This window comes from Scyliorhinus canicula, chromosome 13 (assembly GCF_902713615.1).
Source record: "Scyliorhinus canicula chromosome 13, sScyCan1.1, whole genome shotgun sequence".
Taxonomy (NCBI): Eukaryota; Metazoa; Chordata; class Chondrichthyes; order Carcharhiniformes; family Scyliorhinidae; genus Scyliorhinus; species Scyliorhinus canicula.
Window position 1 is genome coordinate 30,131,920 of NC_052158.1, and position 12,158 is coordinate 30,144,077.

At 43.5% G+C, this 12,158-nt stretch overlaps 1 protein-coding gene across 1 annotated transcript in view; it reads left to right on the top strand.

Moving 5' to 3' along the window:
* The window catches only part of LOC119975860 (flotillin-1-like), a 53,127-nt gene extending 52,108 nt beyond the window's left edge, over nucleotides 1–1,019 (top strand). Inside the window, exon 13 of the mRNA XM_038815738.1 lies at nucleotides 84–1,019. Within this exon, the coding sequence (XP_038671666.1) occupies nucleotides 84–113 (30 nt within the window). The 3' untranslated portion in view covers nucleotides 114–1,019. The remainder of the gene's footprint in view (nucleotides 1–83) is intronic.
* Nucleotides 1,020–12,158: the final 11,139 nt, after the last annotated feature.

Genomic DNA, 12,158 nt, shown 5'->3' on the forward strand with positions numbered 1-12,158 from the left:
CGTGAGTTTTGTGGAAGTAAGTGACAGTGTTTAACATCAAATTCTCTCTCCCTCTCTTTCCCCACATCCCGTTCTTTGTGCAGGGATCCACAAGACCCGCCCGGATGTCTTAAACTAATGGGACGAATGAGCGAGAGTGTACGGAAGGGGTGTTTTGGGACATCCGAAGGAAGTGTGGCCTGACTTGGGCCCGTTGGTTGGGGGGGGGGGGATCCACTTCTGCATGCATATTCATGTGTCTGTCACTGTTTAGTCCGTGTCTAACCTTATACTCCTGCTTAGTGTTGCCCTGTTAGTAAATCTCAATTGAAGGAAAAATGACAGATTGGACAGTCATCCCTGTGGGTCATGTGATCTAACTTTGCTTTTCTGAATCCTGCACCTGGTTTTGAACAGTCTGAGCTGCTCTAACCTGTGCGTTTACTGCTTTGTCCTCTTTCTGAGGGGCAATGTGGTCAAATGCCCCGCACTTTGTGACGGGAATCTTACCCATTTGGATTGTGGGAATAAGTCAGGGTAGTGAGCACCGTGTTCACAGTTCGAGATGCTGAAAACTGGCTTCACCTTATTGAAGACTCGGGTGGGGAAGGTGTAGCAAAGACTTGTACTTTAACAGGAATTCTTTTCTTCAAAAGGGGCAGTGCCTTACTGGAAAAACTTCTAGCCTCTGACCAACCCCAGATTTTAACCAGTTGTGCCATTCATGGGATTTTGTTTTCTTTGACAATACCCTGTTGGTGCGGCCCTGTAAGATTTTCTCTCCACCGCTGTTTAAAGCATTTAATCTCCCTTTCTAAAAAAAATGACTGTGATCAAATTAGCTCAAAAATGAGACTGTTACATGACTTTCAACCCCCTCGTGATCATTTGTTGCGTATGTATATATTACATGGAATCACCCTGTTGCCTAATCCTTCTTGGAGCATTGATTACTGAGACTCCTGAGGTTACTGACAACATGTTTAACACAAAAACTGTCCAGCTACTCTGACAAAGTGAAATAAAATATCTCACCTGTCTTTGTCTGCTTCTGCTGTTTATTCGCTTGAGGTGGACGGCATTCTGGAGTTTTCTTTCCCGCCCCAGCGCAGGGTTAGATGGCGACAAGAGATTTTTTTTTTTCAGAAACCGGGGGCTGGATTCTCCGCTCCGTCGTGCCATATTTCTGACCCGACCCACCAGCGGGATTCTCCGTTAATCTGACCGGTCAACGGGGTTTCCCATTGTGGGGCAGCCCCACCCCATTGGGAAATCCCTGGACGCCGACAAAACGGAGAATCCTGCCGGCGGAGAATCCCACCCCCTATTTGTGTTTTCCAGAAAGAAGGAAGGGGTTGAAGGGCAATTTGATTGAGATCTTCTGGATGTTGAAAGGAATGGGACGGGAAGTGGGAGAAAGACCATGTTCCACTTTCGGGGTCAGTGGTGTGGGTGAGTCTAGGACAAGGCGACACAGGAACAGGAGGAGGCTGTTTAGTACACATACTGTTCTCCCCCCCCCCCCCCCCCCCCCCCACACACACACACACACACACACAACTAGCCTCTTGACCCTGGTCAGCCATTCTGGAAGATCGTGGCTGGTCTGCTGTCCAACTCCATGTGAGTTTCCTCTTGAATTGATCCAGCACAATCTGCCCGTTTGCAAAAGACCGCCAAATTATCTGCAAGCTTGCGAGTCGGCAGCACGGTGGTTGGCACTGCCGTCACACAGCGCCAGGGACCTGTGTTCGATTCCGACCTCCGGTGACTGCATGGAGTTTTCACTTTCTCCTCTACGTGGGTTTCCTCCGGATGCCCATAGTGCAAAGGTGTACAGGTTTCGTGGATTGGCCATGCTAAATTGCCCCTTAGTGTCTTAGGTGGGGTTATGAGATAGAGTGAAGGAGTGGGCCAAGTAGGGTTCTCTTTCAAAGGGCCGGTGCAGACTCAATGGACTGAATGGCCTCCTTCTCCACTGTATAGATTCTATGATTCTGTTTTTTTTTAAAAAAAGTTCAGTGTACCTAATTAATTTCTTCCAATTAAGGGGCAATTTAGCTTGGCCAATCCACCCAGCCTGCACATCTTTGGGTTGTGGAGCATAACCCACGCAAAGACTGGGAGAATGTGCAATCTCCCCGCGGATAGTGACCCAGAGCCGGGATCGAACCTGGGACCGGTGCCGTGAGGCAGCAGGGCTACCCCACTGTGCTGTCCCAAGATTCTATGATTCTTAAGTACGAGCATCCCCAAACGTCACTCTGAAAGGAGCCTGTTGGTGATCCTTTGGGTGATTCCCAAGCTGGCATTTTATCTCTACCTAGTCGCTAGTTCCCTCCTCCAGAACCTTGTAAAGGCCGGTTCAATGGTTTTCCTGAGAAATACTTGGGAAGACGACCCTGTTCTGTGCAATCTCTCTTTGTAATTTAATCTTCCGAGCCCTGGGAAACATCCTGGTAAATCTTCACTGGGCACTCCCTTCCTGGGTCAATATATCCTCCCCCAGGTGGTGCCCAGAACTGCTCCCAGTATTCCAGGTGTGGTCTAACCAGCGCTTTTGTACTGCTGAAGTGTGTCGTTCAGCTCTCTCTCCCCACCCCACCCCCCCCCCCCCCAATTCTAGTCCTCGAGATGAAAAAGGTGAGCATTCCATTAGTTTTTTAAAAACCGTTGTTTCTCTACCTGCCTGTGATATTTTATTGATCCGTGTGACATGAACCCCGAAGTACATTCGATCGTCCACTGTTCCTAGCTTTTCACCATTCTGAAAGTAACTTGAGTGTTTTGTTTTTCTTGTGCTCTAAACTGTGCCTATATTTGAAACTATTTGCCACAACACGGGCTGAGTATCTTCCTCCTGTTCCTACGCTCCATTATTTTGTGGCTGTATATCTTTGTGTTGGGAGGGGTCTTGAACTTTGGAAGGCATCTCAATTGAGGCTGCTTTCAGGAACGCATTGGATGTTCTCACACGCGCACACACACACAAATGCAGAAATATACACCCGCAATCACACACATACATACACACAAACGCATACTACACATACATACATATACACACATGCATACACATATAAACACACACATATAAACACACACACACATATATACATACACACATGTATGTATATATATATATACACGCACATATATACACGCATATACATATATACACGCACATATATACACGCATACATATATACACGCATATACATATACACGCATATAATATAACACATATACATACACACGCATATACATATATACACGCAATATACAACACATAACACGTAACATATACATACACATACATACAAACGCACACCACATACACCAATACATATACACACACGCATACACACACCATACACGCACGCGCACACACATACCACGCATCAACATGCACACATATACACATGTGTGCACATGCACACACACCCATTAACATACACATATATACACACATACAAACTCATGCACATGAACATACACATATATATACATACATACACACACTCATATACACACACATACACATTTGCCCTCCACCTGCTACCTGTGTGAATGTCTATTTAATTCACTTATCTATCAGTCCGGAAGAAACATTCTCGAACACGCTCGTACTTAGAATATTCTTTATTGGGCAGCCCTCTAGGTATTCCAAAGAAACACCTCTGAGTGTGCCAAAGTTTTGCCCAAAGCATCCTATCTTTATATATTTTTTTAAGGGGCTGTCCCTTACATTCACTTGAACTTGCCTCCAGTACAGATTACAGCTTGTTTTTACCAAATGTTTAGTACATGATTAATTTGTTATTGTCATATTTTCAATACATAATTTTACAGACATTGAGGTTATCTATTGGCACATGAGCGTATAGCAATTTTAGTAAAACACCAGGTGTCCAGCCATGATTTATCAATGGTTCTTACATTTCATATTCCGTCATCCAGCCATCTTCCTTGTTTCTCAAGGCTATTTGGCTTACAGTCATGAATCGGCTCACAAATTCAATAATAACTCCCTCCTTAGTAAATTTCCATTAATGTGTCCCATTAATTCTAGATGGTTCTAGCTATTAACCCTTGCTTCACATTCTCATTCCCCCCTGTGATCATTCTATGATCACACAGCCCTCAGGGACTTATTCTTGAGAGTCTGAGGAATTCCTCCGGGAAATCATCCTTTGGTCCAGTGTCCTCATACACATTTGCGATATCTACTAAGTCTTGCTTGTCTAACTGGGAAAGCTGCTGCAGCATCTGTGGCATGACAGAGGCGCCTAAATGATTACAAAAGCATTTAACACAGGTTATAATTATACATAGCAAAAGGCAAATAGCGATAAAGATAATAAATCCATGAAACAGATAGGTGGTCCAGGAACTAGACCACAGTCCTCCCCACCAGTCGTCTGAGGAGAACTGGCGGAGTCTCTTTACCCCATCCCTAATGTGGTCCACTAGGTGAGTAATGTTCTCTGAGCTATCAGGGATATAAGTACAGCACTCAGAACCCACTACAGCACATGTACCTCCCTCGTTGGCGAGGAGGTAGTCTAGAGCCATGCGGTTCTGTAAGTCAACAGTCCGAACAGCTACTAACTCTGTGTTGAGCTCACTGAGTCCTTCCGCGGTATCATTGGCCATCTGCTCCAATATATCCCGGAGCTCTAATACTGCCGAACTGCGGCCAAAGGACAGTAGCTATTACCTCCCAAGGCACAAGGGACCTAGTGGTTCGGGCATGGGGATGTTTGGATAGATCTGTATAATGGGTGATACCAGGGACTACAAAGCCCATATAGCAAGAACCTGACCGATTTTCCGGCAACCAGGGATATGCTTTATGTCCGCATATAAAATAGGTATCATTGTATGAGGTCAAGTTCCCCTTGGCGTCCGTCATCATGATTCTAGTCGGCTCTCCCCTCCAGGGGCCACCACTTGTATGGTTTTCTATTGCTGACCAATTAAATGTGAACAAGCCTTTTTGTGTAAGATTAGTTTTGGGTGGTTGCCAAATCAAGGTCTGGTTACATTGGCTGGTGCCTACCGGGTGGGTCCCATTGGCATGATCCTTTTTAAAACATATACTACCTTTTGGAAATTTAGCATACTTGGGAAGGATCAGGTAGGGTGGCTGACGGGTTGCAGTAAATTTTGGCCACCACCATCCTTTAAATCTGCTCATATTGAACCCGGCCGATCGCCAATCTATCATATCTTGTGTATCATTATCAGGGTCGGTACGATTACATCGCAGAGCCCATTCTGCGACCTCCTCGATCAAATAAGAAAGAGGGACCAAAGGAATACCCCCATGGGCATGGCTAGGAACATGCGTACATACCCAACAAGAGGAGACATTCAATTTCTTTGCATAAGTACAAGACATAAAAAGGAATGAATTCACAGTCACATGGTGCGTTGCCCGCTTCCTCCTGGTAGGCGGGTGAGTATGAATAGTCTTATACTCAGGAACTCGTGGCTTGCCTTTCCCTCGTACACCGGTAGTCCCACCGGCAAGCGTAGCGATCGCAGGTCAGGGATCCGCGGATAGTCAGGAACCAAGGCTTCTGCTCGTCTTGATGAATGATGGTGGTACAAGTATCCACCGGAGTTGCTGTCCATAAGGTCTCATCTGTGGTGCTGTTGGCACAGCTAAAAGTGTCCTTACGGCAAAGGTGCAGGATTCTTCCACCGGGTCCACATCGCCGGTTTCTAGTAAATGTAAACTGGATGGCGCTGGCGAGGATCACTAGTTAAAAGAGCAGCTTCATCGTGGGGTCCTGCTCCTATTCCGAGTAAGGTCGTATGTACCTAAAACTTAAAACGAGAGTTAATAATCACAAAAACTTCACTACCTTACAGTGGTGGGTGTGAATCCACGCATTGCGTTCTTCAACTTTGACTGCCGTGGGGGTGGTTAGGAGAACTTGGAACGGTCCTTCCCAACGTGGTTCCAACCCCTTCCGTGTCCAATTGCAGATCATCACATGATCTCCTGGTTGTACAATATCAGAGCTAGCTAAGGGTGGCACTTCCTCTTGTGTGGCATGTACTCATAAGTGGAGACTCTTTAATACTTTAGTCAAGGCTATTATGTAATTAGCCATTTCTGTAGTCATGTGGTGGAACTGGACCTCTTGGGGAATCTCACAATCCCATGGAGTGCGGAGTGCAGTAGGTAATAGTTTGTAATTTAAAAAGCTTAGTCTTTAAAGTCTGGTTAGCTCTTTCCACTATCCCAGCTGCCTGGGGTCTGTAGGCGCAGTGTAACTGCTGTTTAATTCCCAGTTGAGTGCAAAATTCTTTATTGATCTGTCCCACAAAGTGAGGTCCATTATCAAAGCTTAAACGATAGGGAATTCCAAATCTTGGTACAATTTCATGCATAAGAACATTTACTACAGTTGAAGCCTTATTATCTACAGTAGGATAGGCCTCTATCCATTTACTAAACACATCAACAATCACTAATACATGCTTATAACACTGGCATCTTTCCAACTCAATGTAGTCCAGTTGCAGGGTCTCAAAGGGACCCTTGGGCAATGGTGTTTTCCCCTGCTCACAGGGCACTGCCTTAGCAGGGTTATACTGCTGGCATATCAAGCAGTGACTGCTAGTTCGTTGGGCTATCTCCTGCAGTCTGGGATGCCACCAGGTTTTTAACAATATATCACCCGTAGCATGAGCACCACAGTGAGTTGCAAAGTGTACACATTCGGTCACCCAGGCTGCCAAAGCATCGGGCATACATGTCTGCCCTGCTGGGGTGACGCACAGCTTACTTTCTTTATCATATGTACATCCTAATTCTTCCCATAACTTTTTATCGCTAGCAGGAGCGTCCTCCTGTAGCTGGATTACATCAGTAATGGTCGGCATAGGTTTTTTTAGAGGGAGACTTGTCTTTTGAGCTTTTAGTCTGGCTCATCATTTTAGGCACTACCATGACTTTTGACTTTGAGGCTTCTTTTGCTTGGTGGTCTGCCTGCCTATTTCCTTCATCTACTGGAGTTTTACCTTTCGTATGGGCAGTACACTTTATCACTGCTACCTTTTCTGGGAGCATAAGAGTTTGGAGTAATTGGGTTACTAGCTGTTGATGGGAAATTGGGGTGCCAGCGGATGTTAAGAATCCTCTGTCCTTCCATAATTGTCCAAAATCATGTACAACTCCAAAAGCATATCTGGAGTCTGTATAAATATTTACTTTTTGCCTGCTCCTATTGCGCATGCGCGTATTAGTGCGAACAATTCTGCTTGCTGTGCTGAAAACGGAGTCTCAAATGCTGCTGATTCTACTGTCTCCCCACCCTGGTTGATTATAGCATATCCTGATAACTGCTCCCCCCTTTCACCGATGGAAGCACTTCCATCTGTGAACATGGTCAGGTCTGGGTCGTTAAGAGGGTGAAAATTCAAAACTTAAGATTTGTAAGTTCCAATTAAAATGCATCTTCAGCTGTGTGGACTGTTCATTACTTTATCAGAATTTAAAAGCCAGAGCTCACAGGCAAACCAGCATGGGAGTGTCAAGACATCTTCTGGATTACACACAAAAGCTTGTTGAAAGGGTTAATTGTCTTGCAGAGACAAAAAGGGGCGTATAGTGGGTGGATAAATTGGAATGATGCCATTTGCATCTCAAAACTTGTTTTTATATTTTTCACTCAAATGGCTGGGAGTAAAAGTTGGAGTGCTGCCAAATTCCCATTATCAAGTCTTTCAAGGAACACAATATGTTATTGAAACTCATGGGCATATTTCATTTACCCATCAGTTGTTTATAAGTAATTCTGCAATCTCATAATTAAAACATCTGCGTTGTGAGACAGTTTAGTTTCACCCTACTGAAGATTATTTGTGTCAGGGAAGTTTTAACCCTGAACTAATGAAACACCGGCTTGACCATATTTGTCATATGTATTTCAACTATCCTAACCTCCACTGAACACCATAAAACTAATATTTTCTTATTCTTACATACGTGATTTTGCACCCTGATTAAAATTCCCTGTGTATCAAAATTACCCTTTAAAGACAATGCGTAGACAATTTGAAGCTTTCAAATAATCACAGCTCGTAAAAAGTCAAAGTCTGAAGTCAAAGTCTGAATACAAAGACAGTGAATAGTTTAGAACAAAGTTTAAATGCCTAAAACTCTCTCTCTCTGTCTGTCTCTGGAACTCTTGTCGCTCTTTCTCTTTATCTAACTACCCCTCCCCTTCTCTCTCTCCCTGGCTCGCTCTCTTTCGCTCTCAACTTTCGCTGTCTCTATCAGTCTCTCTCTTTCTACGTAACTCTGTCTGTCTCTCTTTCTCTAAAATGGAACAAAATTAAAATACTGAACAAAATTTTTCATTCTCCTTCGAAAACTTTATCTGTGTCATTCCATTTAAGTCAATTTTCACTGATTAATTTTAGAGGCATTAGCTTTTCTTAGAGATGTATATTTCTTTGTGCAGATGACCTGCTTGCTGAAATGGTTAAATTTTTGTACAGAATCAAAAGTGGTGGAGAACTTGGCATGATGCCATCTCCATCCGTTATGTGACCTTAGACATTACCTATCCTTTCTTTCAATTTTCAATGTTCGTTATTTAACCGGTTTTTGGAAAGAGACATTACTGGATGTTTATTTTTCTTTTATTTCAAATGAGTTGAATTACTGCTGAATTTATCTGGACGGCTTGAAACTATCTGAAGTTATTCTCGACATGTATCCATTCTTAAGTTTCTAACCGTAACCTTGTATTGATTTTCCTCCCCATTTTTTTCGTTTTGGGAGGGGGGGTTAGTCATCCTCCGATATTCCTGAACAAAACTAATTGAGTGTTTTAGCCCCTTTCTGATCTTTTGGACTTCACTTAATTTGATTTTTTTTTCTCTCCTTGAGACATTCCAGGACAGTCGTTAGCCGTAATTGTTGGCAGTTTTGTGAGGTCTTTATGCTATCTTTACCCACTTGATTGCTTTGCTTAAAGGAGTTAGAGCTCAATTCCTTTAAGCCAGCCTGTCTTCCAAATGGTGTGAAGGTTTAATTTATATAATTTGTGCTTAGAACTTTATTTGTCTTATCTTTACTTCTGTGTATCTCACCATTTTTCTCTGTTCCACAGAAATCACACCCATCTTTGATCATTTTTTTTTATTACCAGAGTATTTTGCTCTTCAAAAACCAAAAAAATGTTTTAAACTGACTTTTTTACTCATTTGGCCTTGATACTAGATTTATTGGACTTTACCTCACCGTGTGTCCGCCTTGCCAAGTGATTCTAATTTTAGGCGGTCAAAGGTTTGACTACTCACCTTGTCCACCGGCTCGAACGGCGTCCAGCTCAGCAAATCCTTCCAGACTTACACTAAATGTTAGGGTTGAAAATATTCACACAAAGGCCTGAATATCAGTAACAAAGCAGTTTACTATGTCAGAATTCTGGGAGATAAGATTTGGGAACTCCGCAGTCCCTGACAGCACCTTATCTCACTTAAGCTTAAACTCACATGAATTAATATACAGATTCAAGGCGGATAGCCTAATGACTTGGTTCTTTTCCCATATGTGCCTTCCTTTTTTTTTAAGACCTTGGCTGTTTTAACTATTTCTTTCTCTGTCAATTTTATACCCAATTTTAATGCATTAGTTTTCCCCCAGTGGCCATTTTTCTTCTAAATTTTTATGCAATTCTTCTGACAATTGTCTCATTTGCTTGGAATATTCCGGATATTGTTCTCACAAGGTTTGAAGCGCGCTTCCACTATCAGAGGTTGTATCTAACGTGTTACCCATCTTTAACACTATTGGCAGTTAATGATCCTTGCGATTATTGTTTATTTAGCGAAATGGTCCTGGATCACTTTATTCAATCATAAATTTAAACGGAGTTATCCTGCTCCGTTGCCCAATTCAGGCAGGCTCATCCGTGCCTGCAAGCCTATCTAACTACAAGGTTATAACGTCCTTGTTATATTTTTATCACGCACCCTTCTAAAGCCTCTTATCGCGGGGGCACTTTTAAACAAAAGCAAGGATCATGATAATGCCGAAACCTCTTCTGTAGCTATTACTGTAGGGGCTACACTCCCTCCCTTTAAAGCACTAGTCCCTGACTATGCCTATAGCTATTACTGTAGGGGCTACACTCCCTCCCTTAAATGCACTAGTCCCTGACTGTGCCTGTAGCTATTACTGTAGGGGCTACACTCCCTCCATTAAACGGGTTCGCCGGACTGACCTGGATTTCGTAGGAGCGTCCCTGAGCGCTGACAGCGGGGCCGAATTGTGGACTGTACAGTGGAGGGGAATACCAAAGTGGCAAAAGTTTTACTCACAATGGTGGCCCAATTCCTCCTTCGCTCCCGAACTCGATCAGTCGCTTATGCCGCCAGGCCCAGCGGAGACTCTTTGAAATCCCACTTCTGACACCAAATGTGAATGTCTCTTTAATTCACTTATCTATGAGTCCGGAAGAAAGTCTCGAACACGCTCGTACTTAGAATATTCTTTATTGGGCAGCCCTCTAGGTATTCCAAAGAAACACCTCTGAGTGTGCCAAAGTTTTTCCCAAAGCATCCTATCTTTATATATTTTTTTAAGGGGCTGTCCCTTACATTCACTTGAACTTGCCTCCAGTACAGATTACAGCTTGTTTTTACCAAATGTTTAGTACATGATTAATTTGTTATTGTCATATTTTCAATATATAATTTTACAGACATTGAGGTTATCTATTGGCACATGAGCGTATAGCAATTTTAGCAAAACACCAGGTGTCCAGCCATGATTTATCAATGGTTCTTACATTTCATATTCCGTCATCCAGCCATCTTCCTTGTTTCTCAAGGCTATTTGGCTTACAGTCATGAATCGGCTCACGAATTCAATGATAACTCCCTCCTTAGTAAATTTCCACTAATGTGTCCCATTAATTCTAGATGGTTTTAGCTATTAACCCTTGCTTCACATTCTCACCTGGATCAGGGCTTCTCGTCACTAGGATTAAATCACCCCATTGATATCCTTAAGCCAGGTTTGTCAGGACCATTCAATATCCCTCCCGTCTGATATTACTTGACGGGCCTTGCTGAATAAAATACCTCCCTAGTTTCCAGCGTCTAGCATCTCTAACAGAATGTTCAATTACTCGGGCCTGCTTTTCTTCAACAGGTTCATGCTATTTACCCTATTTTAGAATGCATAACTATTTAGGTGTCCTAAACAAACTAAAGAGCACCTCTGAAATCTTGTGCTCCCTTTAGGTTGTTGGGGCTGTTCTGGTGGTGCAGGTCCCTGTTGGACAGGTCTGGTGTTCGAGAGTCCCTTTAAGTGGTGTTCTGTTCTGGTGGTGCAGAGTTCCTAAGATGTTGGGGCAGCTCTTGTGGTGCAGGGTCCCTTTAAGAGATTGGGGTGGTTCTGGTGGTGCAGGCCCCTTGGAGAGGTTGGGGTTCATCTGACGTAATCTCAATCTAAGTGGAGGAAAGTGAAAGTCTGATTTGACGGTGGGGAGAATGAAAATAAAAATCAGTGGTTTGAAGGGCTTTGTGGAGGTGTGCGGAATGTTCTCTCAGGATCCTGCACCACCAGAACTGCCCAACCCATGTGACCAATGGGCATCTTGTCCAACTGTGCGTGATTGTGGGGGCCGCAGGCTGCCATTGATGCCCATCCATTAGCACAGTCAATAGAAACCGTTCAAATAAAGAGGGATCACTCAACAGGGGAGGACACTATCTAATATTTCAGATCAAGATGACTTGTCACCAGAGCTTTCTTCGCTTTTTCCTGCCCGGTTTCAGAATTGAGGTTGAAGCAGGCTTTCTTTGCAGCATTTGTACCAAACATGGCTAGGTTCACTTGCATTTATGCCCCCAGATGATCACACTTGTACCCGTACACTTGACTTTCGTTGTAATGAATGCCTGGTGACTTTTACTCTAATCACGTTGTACCATCCATCCACCAGCAGAGGGTAGTGCTGCATCATTTTAATGGCAAGGTAAAGCAACAGGTTTGAGGAAGAGAACATTTGACCCTTTTTTATTCATTAATCCAGAGGTAAAAGTTCTCCCATTGCAGCCTCTGAAATGACTCTATGGGCAGCATGGTAGCACAGTCGTTAGCAGAGTTGCTTCAGAGCTCCAGTATCCCAGGTTTGATTCCC